General features: G+C 33.5%; 1 protein-coding gene across 1 annotated transcript in view; it reads right to left on the bottom strand.

The window, feature by feature from the left end:
* The window catches only part of LOC133180795 (potassium voltage-gated channel subfamily KQT member 1-like), a 39,884-nt gene extending 21,186 nt beyond the window's left edge, over nucleotides 1–18,698 (bottom strand). Inside the window, exons 1-3 of the mRNA XM_061315263.1 lie at nucleotides 18,426–18,698; nucleotides 12,863–13,331; nucleotides 89–179 (exon numbers count right to left, since the gene is read on the bottom strand). Of these exons, the coding sequence (XP_061171247.1) occupies nucleotides 89–179; nucleotides 12,863–13,188 (417 nt within the window). The 5' untranslated portion in view covers nucleotides 13,189–13,331; nucleotides 18,426–18,698. The remainder of the gene's footprint in view (nucleotides 1–88; nucleotides 180–12,862; nucleotides 13,332–18,425) is intronic.

Here is an 18,698-nt window from a genome sequence, read left to right as displayed (position 1 = left end):
ATGAAATATTAGCTGAAAACACTAAACATATAAAAATGTTTACAGAAAAAACTAAAAAAGTAAATCAATCTTTACAGAAAACACTTACCATATAGAACAATGTTTCGTTGGCAAATGCTGTATACTGATCAATTGTTGAAAGTACACTGAAGATCAAGCAGATTAGCACCATCATAAAACTAAAAAAAAAAACACGTAGATCTATAGTGAAACTGAAAGTAAACATTGAACAACTGAAAAATAACACGTAGATCTATAGTAAAACTGAAAGTAAACATTAAACAACTGAAAAAAATAACACGTAGGTCTCTAGTAAAACTGAAAGTAAACGTTAAACAACTGAAAAAATAACACGTAGATCTATAGTACAACTGAAAGTAAACATTAAACAACTGAAAAAAAATAACACGTAGGTCTCTAGTAAAACTGAAAGTAAACATTAAACAACTGAAAAAATTACACGTAGATCTATAGTACAAGTGAAAGTAAACATTAAACAACTGAAAAATAACACGTAGATCTATAATAAAACTGAAAGTAAACATTAAACAACTGAAAAATAACACAAAGATTCATTATAAACTGAAAAAAAGGAAAGAAACATTCAATGTACAACTGAAAATAAGCAGTAACATTTAATCATCGTCATAAATCATTTAGTATAAAACCATTATGATAATGCAAAATAGTTAATACAGGGTATTTAGCAAACATGTCCCGACTTTGCGGTGTCAAAAAAAAAAGCGAAGAAGTATTTATGTAAGAACATTTAGCAAAAAACTGGAGAACATACATGTATCCATACAATTTTTTTCAACATAAAAGGTTAAGTATAGCTGGAACAGGTAAGTCTAAAACATGGATATCAGAGGCAGTTTTCAATTCAACGTCATTTTATAATGTGTTTGAAATGGCCACAATATTTCTCAGTCAGAAACCTCATTTTACCTCTGATACCAATTGTTGCTTTAAATAAGATGTGTTTGTGAAACACTGATGCCGTATGGCAACTCAAGAACAAGGTTAAAGTTTTCAAATGTTGGTCAAATACCAAGGTCAAGGACAATAGTTAAAAAAAATCTTGGTACCCAAAGATCTTGTCACAAAGGAATACACAAATGAAATGTGAAAACCCTAGCACAAACCTATCAGAAAATAAGGCTAAGGTAAACGTTTTTCAGAGTAGGTCATACATGTACTCCAAGATCATGAGATCAAAATATTGGTACCAAAAGGAAAAGTCACAAGGAATACATATGTGAAATATAAAAATTCTAGCACCAACCATTCAAAAGTTATAGGCAAGATTGATTTTTTACAATTAAAGGTCAAAGTCAGGAGTCAAAAAATATTGAAACGGAAAGAATATCATTTCACTAGAAATATATATGAAATATAAAAACCCTAGCATCAGCCGTTTTAAAGTTATGGCCAAGGTTAAAGTTTTTCAAAAGTATGTCAAATTCTAAGGTCAAAGTCAAAAGGTCAATAATGTTGGTACCCAAAAAAGGTCTGGTTACATGGAATAGACATTTGAAATATACAAGAGCACCGATAATTTAAGTTATGGCCAAGGTTAGGTTTGGTAAAATTTTGTAAAAGTAGGTCAAACTAAAAGGTCAAGAGATCAAATATGTTGGTATCCAAAGAAAGGTCTTGTCACAAGGAATACACATGTGAAATATGAAAGCCCTATCACCAACCATTCAAAAGTTATGTGCATGATTCAAGCTTTTTAGGACGAACACACAGATTGACAGACAAACGGACAAATACATGTAGACGGAGAACAGACCAAAACTATATGCCCCCAAATCTTTGATTATGGGGACATAAAAATCTGTTTCCTAGAAACATGATTCTCATCCGAGCACTTTTTTAAAAATCCTCTCCACTAGTAGTATGCGATTTTCTGTTTGCATGGTTAATTTAACAATATTTATAGAGATCCGTTTGTGAAAAAAATTACTACCCGACGTTTAATGATGCCATCAAAACAATAATAAAGTTATTATATTTTGTATTTATGTCACAATTATATTGCCGGGGGAAAAAAAAATAAAAATACAGTTGTTATTTTGTAAATATTTCATTACTGTGCAATAATATAGACATCTAAATTCTGGACATATTTGATGAAACAGCCTGTACAACAAAACAAAATTGAAAATTAACCTTTTATTGGGAATGTTTGTTGAAGCATCCCGTACAACAATACAAAATTGTAAGTAAACCTCTTAGCAGAGGCACACAAAATGAAAATCAAAAATATTAATAAAATGCATAATACTCAAAAGCTACATCGTAACTCTATAAAAGAACGAAATTAGACCTTAAATTAAAAGGCGTCATTTTGTACTAAACAATCTACATTAAATAAGTTTGTTATATGATTGAATGGCTCCTAGCTCTCTATTTGTCTGACACCTAAAATTCTAGAAACCAAAGAAGTTATAATTACCTGCACCCGACCTTTCAGATTAATACAACATTTGATTTTTTTAAATATATCTTTTTAATATTGGACCAAAAATTAGGCCGAGGACTTTCAAATTGCAAAGATCGGTATAATTCCTTCACTGAATTCCCGCCTTTCTTTTTTATTTATTTATACTGACGGACGGACAAACGAGTATGGGTACATTTTCACACAAACGACCTCGATACAGATACACCTGAATCAAGTGCTGCAAACTACATAAAAATGAAGTCCTGAGAACATCAAATATTTATCTACAGAAACACAACTGTAATTAACTAAGTCAGAAATAATAACGAAACGGGGACTTCTAAGTGAGAAAATGTATAAATATTTGAATAAACAATTACCTCGCATCGCAGGGGATGAGACCAACACAAAATACAGTATTTAGTTATGTTGAAATTGGTTAAATGTTTAAGATTATGGATGGTACAAATGGTAAATACAGTGGCATCATTGAAGAAATAACATATATATACATTGTATATTACATATATTGAAGCAAACATACAGTAAACTTTAGATATAATGTTTTTTGTGGAACCTTGAAAATTTCACATTATTTATATCCGATAAACCCTTTTGCAATTCTGAGTTTTAAATAATGAAAGACCGAAGCTTCCCTTATATACACACGAATAATTCTTCATAAAAAAGTTTTAAGAACATATTAACTTTGTTGATGAAGACAGTGCAAAAGAAACAGCATGCATTTTACGTTTTACATGAAGAACGCATCAAGAATTGTTTCCTACATAACAAGGACGGGCCTTTCAAACGATTGTTCGATTAGAAACTGTTTATTACGGACAGCACTTCATACTCGCTGTCAGGCTGTGGCGGAAACAGTTCTAAGTACACGTTTGGGTGACCTCATGTACTGTACATCTTGAATGAAAGGCACCAATTTCACAAAAATGCAGCATAATTAGATGTCACGTCTTTAAAGGACAGGTGTTGCTAAAAACGCGGAACGGAACGGAAACAGAAAACCTTATATCAAATTAAAGTGTATATACTTGGCACAGATATAAATCAGACAGGAACCAGTATTTGTCATAAAATACGTCATATCTAATTAAAATATTGCAAATCCATTCAATTTTTAAGGTTACAGTAGATTTGGAATGTGTTAGTTTTTTTAATCGGACTGGAGGGTACGTTTACAAAGAATAAGGGGAAGTAAAACAAAGATATTATTTACCACGGCCTAAGATGATTTTTCTCTTTCTGCGTGTGTGAAACTATGTTTGAGTGTGTGTAGGGGGCACCGCCCTGGAACCCCCCCCCCTTCAAAAGTTACTACATCCGCCCTTGTGATGGATAAAGATATGCTGCCTAAAAGCAAGAGAAATGGGATAATCAGGGATCAACAAAATAGCTGGTCTAGTACTCAGTAACAAATCATAAAGTAGATCAATTTACCGGTACTTGCCTGTACTTGCCGGTGCTAATACACTCACAGTTGTCACTATCCCCATGTAGACTACAGATTACAATAGTCCTTAAGCACTGATAATAACCACGTCACATTCTCCAACATTGGACTCTCTTAGTCTTTGAGGAACATTTAATGTACAAAGATATAAAGTATTTATGTCTCAGTTTTATTCACCTATTATTTACATGTCTACTTTACCATTAAAAACTATGAAAGTACATTATGTATTATACATAAAAAATTCACATTCAATTCTCTAATTCAATTCACCTATCAATTACATTATTTACAGTGATTAATTATCAAAGGTGAATAGTAAAGGGGAATAACTTTTCTCAGTAGCAAACAATAGAGCCCTACCCAGCACCAAAACACTTAATCCAGTGGTATACAATTTCACAAATCTGTTAAAAACACAGGTTTGGGTATAAGTTAGGGTTAGGATTAGGGCTACACCACCGTAACACCAAAATCCTTATCCAGGGGCCATGAAATTCAAAATTTTGAAAGAGGCAATGCGTATTTTCACCATATAATCAATACAGCCCTACCTTAATTCCGGAACCGCCGTCACGGTAGCTCAGTCGGTAGAGCTCGTGTGTTCAAAACACGACCGCGACTGACCTAAGCCGATAAAAAATAGGTAGCTACTATTCCTTCGCCAAGCGCTCGGCACTTTGAAGTGAAAGTTGAGGGTCCTTCGGATGAGACCTTAAAAACCGAGACCCGTGTCACGGTAAGCGTTGGCACGATAAAGATCCCTCACTGCTCAATGGCCCTAAGTGCCGAGTAGGTCTAAATTTCAAGCCTTTCTCCGGTATATGGTGACATTTCTATATGAGTGAAAAATTCTCGAACGGGACGTAAAACAACATACAATCAATCAATTCCAGAACCCCTTACCTAGGGGTCATGAAATTCAAATTCACAGTTTTGGAAAAGGCATCCCATGCATTTAATTTGTTTGCTCAATACCCAGAAACAGAGAAGAAATAATGCATTTTCACTATAAAATTGAATGACATATAATCAGTAGAGCACCCCCTAACACCAGAACCCTTGACCCTGGGGCCATGAAGTTTGCAATTTTGGTAGAGGGTTCAATGTTTATTACAATCATGCCAACAGTTTGACTGCTTGATATCCAGGAATAAAGAAGATTTTTAAAGATTGTATTAATTTTAGTTTTTGACCCACCCTCAGGCCCCACCTGGGCGAGGGCCATGCATGAATTCCATAAGTTTTGTTCCCTTTTACTCATAGATGCCTTATACCCAAATTGGTTGAAATTGGTTCAGCAGTTCCACAGAAGAAGGTGAAATTGCTTGAATGTAGGTCGCGGGTTTGCTGACGTCGTTTAAACTGGGTACGAAATTTCGTCTGCACTATTTTGAAATTCTTGTTATTTTTTTTTAAATGAAATCATGCCTGAAAACAAGTCAAAAACGGCGTTATCCCTACATAATCCAATATCCCTACATAATCCAATATCCCTACAGAATCCAATATTAATATTATATTATTATATATTATATATTAAATTATTAAAAGATGTCTTTCACGCTAAAACTACATGCGAAATACCCCCTATTCAATAAATGAATGGTAACGGTGATCCTATATATGCATTTTCCGATCGAGAAAAAATTGAATTGCTTAATAATTTTTTTACATCGATCTCTGATATAAAAGATGAAGAATATGAGTTATCAGCTTTCGAATCCAAAGATGTAAAAAGATTTAGTGACTTGTATATACAAGAAAGTGAAATTATTGATATTATCTCTATCCTTCCCCTGAATAAAGCTGTAGGCCCTGATTGTATTATTCACAAAATGTTAAAATCTTGTAAAGAAACAATAGCAAAGCCACTTTGTTTATTATTTAATAAATCCCTAAGACTTAAAATTTATCCTGAAAGTTGGAAACTAGCACATGTACTACCTTTATTTAAAAAAGATGATCCATCAGTGACTTCAAATTATAGACCTGTATCTCTTTTGAGTTGTGTGAGTAAAATATTTGAAAGAGTTATTTTTAAACATGTATATAATTTTTTTCATGCAAATAATTTGTTCTACAAATATCAGGCAGGTTTTTTGCCTGGTCACTCAACTGTGTACCAACTTTTAGAGACTTATCATACTATTGTAAAAAGCATTGATGAAGGGAAACATTGTTGTATGGTTTTTTTGTGATTTATCTAAAGCTTTTGATAGAGTTTGGCATAGGGGATTGATTTATAAACTGAAAATGTATGGTATCTCAGGTAATATGTTAGAATGGTTGGAAAGCTACCTCATCAATACAAAACAAAAAGTCATGTATAAAAATTTATTTTCTTCCGTGAAAAACGTGCATGCTGGGGTTCCCCAGGGCTCTGTCCTAGGTCCTCTTTTATTTCTAATATACGTGAATGATGTTGCCGAAAATATGATATCTGTTTGCAGACTATTTGCAGACGATAACTCTTTACAAGAAAGTTCAAGTGACGTGCGCCTTATTGAACATAACCTAAATCACGATTTAAAAATTCTGGATGAGTGGTCCAAAAAATGGCTATTAAAATTTAATCCAAGTAAAACAAAAGTAGTGTTTTTCAGCTTAAAAAATACAAATCAATTACCTGCATTATTTTTTGGGAACTGTCAGCTAGAATATGTAACACAACATAAACATCTTGGTGTTATTTTCTCATCTAAGTTAGGCTGGACTGATTACATTGATAGTATTGTCAGTAAAGGCTACAAAAAACTTGGACTTCTAAAGAAACTTAAATTTTCAGTGTCTAGAGATACTCTATCCAAAATTTACGTTTCCTTTATTCGACCACAACTTGAGTATGCATCTGAAGTTTGGTCAGGCTGTTCGTTTGCAGATATTGAAAAACTTGAAAAGGTTCAGTTGAGCGCTGCAAGAATTGTGACAGGTCTGTCAGTATTAGCGTCAAGAAACTCGTTGTATGTTGAAACAGGATGGGAACCTCTTATAATAAGAAGGGATAAAGCTAAACTTTTAACAATGTTTAAAATCCACAATAACCTAGTTCCTGGTTATTTAAAAAATATAGTACCAGTAGTTAGAAACAGTGTTTCAAATTATAATACTCGTAATTCAAGTAATTATTTTTTACCGAAGTGCAGGCTTGAATTACTAAATAAGTCATTTGTCCCTGATACTATTCGCAAATGGAATTCATTGAGTAACGAAACAAGGGAAATAACTTCAATAGGAATTTTTAAAAGAAAATTGAATAATAATAATGACAAGCCTCCCAAGTATCTATCATACGGCAAAAGGTATTTGAACATTTTACATACAAGATTAAGGCACAATTGTATTTTAAATCATGACTTGTATAGATGTAACATTATAACGAATCCAAATTGTTCTTGTGGATATAAGGAGGATAGTCATCATTATTTCTTTGTGTGTAGAAAATATCTTGAAGCTAGACGTTTAATGTTGAATGCATTACTTGTAATTAATAATGTAAAAATGTTAAATGTGCATAAACTGATATGGGGAGATGAATCATTATCTTTGCAGGAAAATGAAAAAATATTTGGTATTGTTCAAAAATTTATTCAGGATACTGGTCGTTTCAATTAACACTTACAAGTACTTGTATTTACTACCTTTTGAAACTATTTTAATATGGTTATTGACGTCATTATAATCATCATTATATCAACTGATATTCCTTAGCAATAATAACTATTGTCTTTGTTCTTCTACGTTCATGTATAATATTGTAAAATTGTAAATCTTTGTAAATGTTGTATGGCTATTAAGATTTTATGTATGGGAGAGGACTATCTAAGTTTTTAGAACTTGTGTCCAATCCCTTTGACACATTGTCAATAAAATATGTTCAAAACAATCCAATATCCCTATTTAATCCAATATCCCTACATAATCCAATATCCCTACATAATCCAATATCCCTACCTAATCCAATATCCCTACCTAATTCAATATCCCTACATAATCCAATATCCCTACAGAATTCAATATCCCCACAGAATTTAATATCCCCACAGAATTTAATAGAATAAGGTCGAAATTGTCAAGACAACAATGGCGTGTTTTTGAGTTAATTTCTTTAAAAATTTCAGAGAGTGTAAAACAAACGTAGGAGATTCATATATCCAAATTTCGTGGTATGTTTTCGGGCAATTTTAAAAGGTTTGCAACAGCGCGACCTACATTAACAAACGACACACGACGGACGAAGACGGACAAAAATTGATTGCAATAGGTCACCTGAGTGACTCGGGTGACCTAAAATTCGTTTAAAGTTACACCCTATTTGGCATCTTAAAATATCATACTGTAAATACTGTTTATTCCATTGCCTTAATCTTGTTGAAGTTGTTTTGTTTGAATCTTGTTTGATCTTTGATCAGGAAACATGTATTGATCTTTTAATTCAAGTGAATTAAAGTTATGACTTTTTGAAATTTTGACGAATAACTTTGAAAATATCAGATTTACATGTTTAAAGGGTACATGTACATACAAATTCTTTTATACTAAATACTTTACGAGACAACATCAGTTTCTTGTAAATTGAAATTTGATTGGACAGATGGTTTTTCGACAACCTATCGTGTGTCATTGCTTTTATTTATTCTTCCGAGTGCAATGTTCGTAGTATTTTGTAGAACGATCGACTTTACATAAATGCTTGTACATACATGTGCAATATGCAAACAATCAAGAGATTAAGTATTCAATATTTACATCCACTGAATAGTTTCTTTATTTTCTTTATTGCTTATGAAAACCACTTCCTTTACTCATTAAGCTAAACTAGTTAGAACCGATCATATTTATTCAAGATTACTTGAGCAGTTTGCGCGTCCATCAATGAAACATACATGACGTACAGATTATTAATACAATATTTTACGTACTTAAATTTACCTTATACGATTATTTATACTTAAATTTGCCTTATACGATTATTTATACTTAAATTTACCTTATACGAATTTTTATACAGACATACGGTGGTTAAGTATTTTTGCTGAAATAGTTACAACCAGTAATTCCCGCATTAACAAACAAAGAAAGCTTTTTACTGTTTTAAAACGTCATATTACAAAACAGTGAATGACTTTAATAAGGATCAGTCCAAAAAAACATGAAATCAATCGACCAAAGCCAAGACTTATAGTACCCTTAAAAGAAGTCAGTGATTGTGTAAAAATATCAAAAATATTGATAAGTTGATCATATCAAAATTACGAAAGCCCAGAAGGCTCATTCGAGATTCGAGTTTCGGAATACGAGATACGAAATTCGAGATTCGAGATTCAAGAACCAAACTAACCAATCAAAAGGCGGTTTAAGCTTCAATTACTCGCCTTTGCTAAGTTTTGACCTTCAAGAAATCGTTGAATATATTCAAACTGTAAAGGTCATTTGATTATATTACAATGCAAGAAAGAGTGTTACATATATCAGAATGAAATTAGAAAAAAGATAGGGTTTTTGGTCTGAAAAGTATGCTTTAATTTATATAATAACTTCTTAGATATTATAATAGATTTATATCAAGAATATCTATATCGTATTATCTAATTTGTTTATAGTTTTGTGGTCATAATAATGAATATTGTTAATCGGATTCAAAGAGCAAGGGGAGGGGGTGTTAAATATGTTTAAATGATTTATTGTAGTCGATAAGAATTATTAGTGTGCAATTCAACAAGTGACTAGCGATCAATGATAAAAAGTTACACGGGTTTCAAAGTGGATATAGTTTGTGACAAGGTATTAGAAACTGACCAGTGACCAAAACGGGTTTCAAAGTGGATATAGTTTGTGACAAGGTATTAGAAAGTGACCAGTGACCTAGTTTGTGAAACCAAGAGACAGCCCCTTAAGGACGGATGGCTGAAATATACATGCTTAATAAAGATAATGATTTCTCTTTGTTCAGGCCCGTAGGAAATAATAAAAATGTAATATACCCCCCCCCCCCAAAAAAAAACAGGGGTTACATGTATCACGGTTATTAGACGTTATTTTTGAAAGGACACAAGCATAAAGTTGCTACGTTTTCTATTGTATATTATATCGGTAAAAAAATATGAGGGGAATGTGGGGGATGGGGGGGAGACAAGTGACCAGGGTCCTATGGTTATGTTGTTTTTTTTTATTACAACGGTAGACAAATGTTCGGTTATCAACATTCAGTGTCAATCTTGCAATGCATGGGCAAAATAATTATATATTCGATAATTATTTATAAGGAAACCGCTCGGAATTCGCAAGATACATAACCAATCAATACACAAGTTTCAATACATGATGTAATGGCCATAGAGAAAAAAAGATATAAAAGTTTTTAATAATGATAAAAAATAAATTATTTTAACAAAACAATGGACCCTCTATACACCTCTAGGACTTCGAAAAAATCGTATAGTCTAAAGGAGTTCGTTTTAAAATTATTTAATTTATGTTTGCCTTTTTAGTGTACACAGGCAATCTTGAAAGACATCGTAGAAGAGATAAAGAAAAATCGCGTTCGCTTTCTTAATGGCGTATATTCCATATAGGCAATAAGGCTGTAGCCTACACATCATTTTCTTGATGTAAAAGAATATTTATGTATACATGTATTTGGTTGAAAAACGGGGGAAAGTTGATCATAAATCTTATTTATTTACCAATTACTAGAATATTTTTTCATCAAATGCAATTAAAGTATTTGTAGCAATCAACACTTTTATGCCTATCCAATTTTTACAGTATACAAAACTTTTGATTTTTATAGCTGGTTAAATCTAGAATTGAAATGTTATCTTGAAGTCGATAACAGACTATAAAAATTACAGCCGCAGGAGTCTACGATTAGGGAATATACCGTATATACTCGCCTATAAGTCGGTTTTTTTGGGAGTTAAAATTTGGTCCAAAACTCTATGTCCGACTTATAGGCGAGTCATAAAAAGATTAGTATTTTTCTAGACGACGAAATGTAGCATTTTATAAACATTTCCAATGCTTTTCGCTGAAGTTAGTCTGGATATATTACATCATTTAATATGTATTCTAAGATTATACATAAATACGAGTATTTACATATTTTAATAATTGTATTTTTATCTTTAAGTGTGCATTATATATTTTTCTTATGATTTAAAATTAAATATCGGCGTCATTTCTAAAAATATTAATCAAAACCAGGTTAAAACATTACAGCATTGATTTGAAATTGTCAACTGATTCTGGCAAAAAGTTGTACCGACTTATAAGCGGGTCAATGGCAAATCCCTCCAAAATAACCTCAAATATACAACCGACTTATAGGCGGACCGACTTATAGGCGAGTATATAGGGTATTTGGAATAGTAGGAAGTCAAACATAAAACATCTTAAAAATTATATTTATATTATTTAGTAAAGAAGTTTCCATAATTTCCAAGCACTGTGTAAGGATTTTAAAATTTTATTAAGAGTGGTCATGAAGATTTTAATTTCTGTATCATAAAAATATGTTTAAATGATTTATAATTATATTCACTGGAGAAAATGACAATGATAAATGTATCCAAGATCGCAGAAAGTGGTCCTCCGACCCGACCCCCCCCCCCCCATCTGCAATTCGGCAATGATGCGATTTTGGTGAAATCTGTGACTTCACATTAGCCTACACATTAGCAAAAGGGAATATACACCACTGTTTCCCAATAGGAGAAATACATCAAAATTAAGTTTTCAATTACTTATCTTGGTCCTAGGCTTTTAATACTTGAATTAACTAAAATTATATATACAATACAAGCTGGAATTTATTTTATTTCCTATCAAATAGGTAGATCAGTCTAACTGCACCAATGTATCTTTAAATGTAAATGTATAGTTAATTAAATTACTGTGCAGTGTAAAGACGTTCCTTGGTATTTAATATTAATGATAATTTTTCCCTCATCATATTCCTTATTAAGGAAGCTCTAAACACTAATGAAAAATGCTTTTTGGGCTTTGAGAAAAATATATCATAAAAAGGTGCACATATTCAGTGTATCTAGTTCATTTTCAACATAGGGTGCCTGCCTTATTTCTGCAGGAAAAATGTTCAAAGACAATGAACTATCTGTGAACAGAAATCACTGTTGTTTACTCGCATCGGGAAAATTAATGGAAATAATGTATTCAATTACTTAATCTTGGCCTAACATAACATTAAGAATACTTTAATTCATAAGAAATTGTGTCATTAACTGTAGATTCCCATTTATATTTTTCTTCTAAGGGCAGATCACTCTAACTCAATAAAACTACCCTACAAATAGAACTCTTAAGTGCATGTGCAGTGTTTAGAGCTTCCTTAAATAAGTTATCGACCTACTGATTTCGCAATTCAACGATAAGACCATATAATATTTTATGTACGTATTTATTGTTTTGTTTAATGAGGAAAATAAGATTTTATATATATCGTTTAAAACGTTACCCCAAAATTCATCTTTATTTCGTTTTGATACATATAACATTTTTTCTTGCATTATTATTAAAGCAAATGACCCATTTGTTATAAATATATTCAGTGATTTCTTGATAGTAAAAACTTGATAAAGGGGAGTAATCAAATATTGAATCCGCCTTTTGATTGGTTAGTTTGGATCTTGAATCTCGAAACTCGAATTTCGAATCTCGTATTTCGAAACTCGAATCTCAATTGAGCCTTCTGGGCTTTCGTACAAAATAGTGAGACATGTAGTCCATATATAAGTACACCAAGGGAGACTAATCTGCATTTCTTACACCTAATTTTGTGAATTAACATCTACGATCATTATAATTATGTATCTTATTTATTAGTTCTCACTTTGAAAATGGATGAATAAAGTAGTTCTTCACCTAAGCTTTGTATTTCACTACGATACTTGTATAAAGGTATGATATTTTATAATACTCACACCGTAAAGTGATAGATGAAGCATTTCCAGCCCGTGGGTCGCTCCAGAAAATTATACACCTTGCCCTGGACATTAAGTGCCACGTGACTTTTATTGCGGAATCGGTATTTATTCTCCAGTACCTTGTCCATTTGATTAATGACGGGCTTAAACTCCATCCACGCCGAGGTGGACTCATCCGCCCTGTCTCCCGAGGGGGCGTCATACCTCTTTCCTGGGGAGGGGGACACGTGATTGTTGTTGGTCGGTGTTTCCCCGGAGAGTCGGGAGGGTGCGGTGGTGCTGTGGTTCAGTAGGGACCTCTCCGTGTCGTCGCCCTTCTCCATCAGAAGACACTACATCCCCTTGTCTATAACAGGGGACTAATTAAACACAGAGCCCAGTCACTGACTGGTGGCACTAATTATACACAAAACCCACTGAACGCCGCTGTTGTTGACGGTGGACATCAATTATTCAGACCCGAACACTGCAACCAAAAAATAATTCTTCACAATAAAACACCGAGTAACAATGAGATGGAAATAAATAACAGCGAACAGGACTAGCAACTACAGCAGTGCATACACTGCACACAGTACTGTATACAGTCAGTACACTGTATTGTGACATATTATGAATATAGATTTAAAAATATATAATAAAGTAAAACATCAATAACAATTTCAACATCACATTTTCTGAATGGTTGGCGGATCTAATGGTAGGGGAGAGAAAGGGAGGAGATATAAATGAATTTACATGTTGTATTGTTTGTTAGTATCGGTCATTTAGAATGAGTTATTAACCAGGAATATTATTTAATTATAGTAAATTAATTGTGACGGACACAGGATGGGAATCTCTTATCAGCGCCATCTGCAGCGCGCGCCGTGTAACACGTGACAGGATCACGCTTATCAGCGCCATCTACATCGCGCGCGGTGTAACACGTGACTGGAACAAGGTCGTCGTCAGCGACTCTGTACGCACTAAGTATTGTTTTTACTGGTGTGAGAGGCTTATCGGACACAGAGTACATACATGAATTAAATGCATGTGAGTGTTAAAATTGAAAGGCGTTTTACTGATTCACGAAATAAAGAGCAAATTTATGAGAGAAATCTCTAGTTATTCATTGAGTGTTTTACCTGACAAGGTTATATTGAGCTTACCAGACTGGGTTTAATTAATCAGACTGAATTGAGCTAAGCAAAATGAGTTTAGCTTAAAAGTTAATCTTATGTGACTAAGTTGAGCTTATGAGACTACGTTGAGCTTACACACTGAGCTGAGTTTACTAGACTGAGTTGAACTAACCAGACTGAGTTGAGTCTATCAGACCGGATTGACGACTTACATAGTTGGTTAGGGTTAGGACAGAAAAAAAAATTTAGTCAGGGGCTTTAAATCACTGACTCCTGTTTCTGCAATAAATTTACCCCTATAATATAATCATCATTTTATAGGGGGTCAACTTTATTTACAGAAACAAGTGCTTGTGTGGGGTTGTGTGGATAACTTTTAACAAAGGCACTTGGTCAAGATGTGCTAAGGTTAAGCGTTTCTACTTAGAATTGACCGTCGTTTGACTGAGTCATCATTTACATATTTGATATAGTATACATATAAACTTTAAAAATAGCATGGCTTGAAATGGTTCAGTCATTTCAAATCAGTTAGAACATAAAGATGATGGCAGGAGCAAAATAATGGCAGACGCTCTTTTTTTCTCAGAAAAAGAGGTGTTCCATGTTAAAACACACACACATCAACAAAAGCAATCCCTGCAGGTACATGTTGTAAGTATGGAACCTTAGTAATTAAATCATTAAATTAATTCTGAATCATCTCTAGCCGCCACAGATATAATGCCAACTCCTTAAAATTGAAGCCAATGTCTTATCTTAACAATAGAACAGTGTGTCTGGTGAGCTGTATATATCATAGCCATTATACGTGGTGAGCTGTGTATACCATAACCATTATACGTGGTGAGCTGTGTATACCATAACCATTATACGTGGTGAGCTGTGTATATCATAACCATTATACGTATACAAGACACACTTATCAGCGAATATAAGTCTGTCTACATACTGTAGTCTACATAGTCTAAGCTGAACCGTCTACATAGTCTAAGCTGAACCTAGTACTCTACATAGTATAAGCTGAACTGTCTACATAGTCTAAGCTGAACCGTCTACATAGTCTAAGCTGAACCTAGTACTCTACATAGTCTAAGCTGAACCGTCTACATAGTCTAAGCTGAACCGTCTACATAGTCTAAGCTGAACCTAGTACTCTACATAGTCTAAGCTGAACCATCTACATAGTCTATACTGAACAAAAGATTCAAGATTCCTTTTAAGGGAGCCGACTGGGGTTTTATTGTGTGAAAACTACTAAAGAGAAACTCTTTAATTTTATACCATATGTACCTTACATTGACTTCAGTATACATGTCAAGTTTAGTGAAAATCTACCGTCTGTTTATTTTTTAGGGACCATCTCAAAATACAGGTACATTTACTATAGGATTATATAGGAAAATACTATTTTTTCGCACTTCAGAGCAAAATATACAAATGCTACTATAGACATTTTGCTCAAATCATATTATTTGATGAGTAATACTATATTGTACATTTTATGCAAGAAACACAAAATTCTACCGTCTGGTTTCCTGAGGGGGCATCTCAAAATGTCAAAATTCATGATATTTTCCTGTTTTTATGGAGTACTACAAAACATGACAGATACCACAGATTTATATAAAAAATAATAAAAAATGATTGTGAGATTCTCAATTTTCTATGTTTGAATTTTCAAGAGCATCTATTTTATACTTTTTATTTTATGACATAATTAATGATCCCTCTTAAAGAAATTTGGTTATTCATAACGTCAAAAAGACACTGACGTCTATCTACCCATCATATAAAAAATCGTTTAATTAATCAGTTATTTAAAAACGTAATTAGATTTTTTAACCTGAGATTTCCTAATTTTGTTAATTTTTATAAATTATGTAAAGATATGTTGCTTTAAAAGAGTAAATACGCTTTATTTTACAATGCTGCGCGAAATATTGCGCAATGAAAACCCCAGTCGGCCCCCTTAAACAGAACATCAGCAGATAGAATTTCATAAATGCCAGTATATATTCCTTATGCACTATTAGAACCATTAATGTCGGTATATGTTCCTATACGTACACGTAAAAACACTCAACTTTTACAGCAAATAACAGACAGTCAGAGCGATGGGAGTTGTCCTGGGCCACCAGACAACAGACCGTCAGGGCGGTGGGTGTTGTCCTGGGCCACCAGACAACAGACCGTCAGGGCGGTGGGTATTGTCCTGGGCCACCAGACAACAGACCGTCAGGCCGGTGGGTGTCGTCCTGGGCCACCAGACAACAGACCGTCAGGCCGGTGGGTGTTGTCCTGGGCCACCAGACAACAGACCGTCAGGGCGGTGGGTATTGTCCTGGGCCACCAGACAACAGACCGTCAGGGCGGGCGGTGTTGACAGATTATTTCGTCATCTCAATGTCAAGAACTGCTATAAACCAGATCGAGATTTTCTGTCAAGTTAAAGGCACCCTGTCTTAGTCTACAGTATAATCCCTAAATATCAGATTAATTCTAATCTCATAGTCTACAGATTATTTCATTTGTTGCAAAATTCTTCTACAATAGAGTTAATGGTTTATAACAATCAGATTTCAGATCAACATCAGACTTCACGCCGGAATGAGAAACGGCACGGCATCTTGAATTTACTGAGGTTCAATTATACAAAGGGGTTAGTATAGAGTGACTTCCCTTTGTTAGGAGTGACCTCCCTTGTCTGTTATCTACATTATCTAATTACGTTGATATCCTTCAACTATTGAGCATCAATAGACAAACAATACACGATTTAAATCCTATTTACTTTATTCAGAAATCCACAATAACCCTTATTTATACATAAACATGTACCTCATATAGATTGTCAAAATTTCAAAATTTCACATTTCTCAAAATGTTTTGAACTTGCATCAAATTTCATGTTTTATTACTATTATTAGGATTTTTTTATCTTCCCTCATAATAATTACGTAATTATTTTGAAAACTTAAATAATGATCAAACATTTAATATGTGATCATGAATATTGTGAAATTCATTCTTATATAAGGAATATTAAGTTAGTTTATTTAATAAGACATCTTATGCCTAATGGAGTTTTTTAAATATATTCAAACCATTTATAAATTTTGAATTAATGTATAAATTAAACATTTATCGATGTTCAACGAGTCTTTAAGCAGGGATGTTGCTAAAACGCGGAACAGAAAATACGATGTCAAGCGACTCCGCACTTGGTGAAGATATGTTTAATTCTATCATAATAATGTATACAGGGTAACTACAAGATGAAGGGTAGAGTTTCTCTAATTGGAAAGTTTAAGTGAAATTGTTTAATGTTTGACCCTAAGTTTTTTACAATAAAATCAGACAACACAATGGCAACCCAGTGAGAATAAGTCAATGTTTTCATTTTCAGTTCATTTGCTTTAGCTTTGTAAAGGGATTTAAATGGGTGCCAGATTAAAACTACAATGCTTGATAAATACATATAGAGTCATTATAGGGGATTTCACTGGTAGAAACTTTGTCACCTGTGTGTCGTTTCACCTCTGCTTGGCATATCATAAAAAATAGATGTTGTGATCTAAACTATTTTGGGACAACCCCTTTATCAATGTGAACTACCCCCCCCCTTCCTTTCCCATTTCCCTACAGGACCACATCACTTACATGTAGTACATTGACTATAACCATTATGTTGACATTGCTATCCCCAACTCCACCCCCTTCTCCTATATTATTTATTAGGACCACATCACTGACATGTGTTACATTGACTATAACCATTATGTTGATATTGCTACCCCCAACTCCACCCCTTCTCCTATATTATTTATTAGGACCACATCACCTACATGTAGTATATTGACTCTAACCATCTGTTGACATTGCCCCCCCCCCCCTTTCTCCTATAGGATCACATCACCTACATGTAGTATTTAACATTGCCTCTAACCATATACTGACATTAGTAACACCCCCACCCCCTTTTATAGGACCATTTCCTAGTGTATTGTCCCTCACAATATGTTGACATTGCTACCCCCCTCCCCTTCTGTAGGATTATATCATCTAGTGTATAGCATCTCATGTTAACATTGCTGCAGATGGAGACAGGTTAATACTGTGCATACCTGAATTACACATTATACACCTCCGGGTCAGATCAATCCACATTGATCCTCCGTATAAATTATCATAGGTTCAATGTTTTATAGATCGTTACATTAATCTATGAATAATTTAACTGAATCCAGGAAATTTATGAAAACTTTAAGGTTCTGTCTTTTAATATCAATTCAGTAGAAGAATTATTTACATAACCAGGCATTTGATTAAGCATATATCCATATATGCATATACTAAGTATCTAAGCAATTGTTCTCCCTTTGTTATCAATACTTATAAAAAAAATTAACATCCCCCTTCTAAAAAAAAATTACCATTGAATTCTAATTCCCACACGAATGATTAAATCCCTGGCATGGTTCAGATACATTCAACACTGGAAAACTCCAAAGGAAAATGTCAGAAGAAATAAGTCTAATATAAGAAAGACAGGACGCACTTCACACAGAGTGGCATTGATGTGGCTCCTTAAGTGTGGCTCTAATAGTGTGGTTCTCTGTGTGGTTCCTATAGATAAATGTGGTCCTCAGTTCCTCAGTGGGAGAAGAGATAGTCACAGTTACAGTGTGTCCAATAAAACATCAAAT

This window comes from Saccostrea echinata, unplaced genomic scaffold (genome assembly GCF_033153115.1).
Source record: "Saccostrea echinata isolate AGI-Se365-2 ecotype Australia unplaced genomic scaffold, CSIRO_AGI_Sech_v1 ptg000007l, whole genome shotgun sequence".
In the NCBI taxonomy this organism is placed as follows: domain Eukaryota; kingdom Metazoa; phylum Mollusca; class Bivalvia; order Ostreida; family Ostreidae; genus Saccostrea; species Saccostrea echinata.
This window is presented reverse-complemented; position numbering and strand designations above follow the sequence as displayed.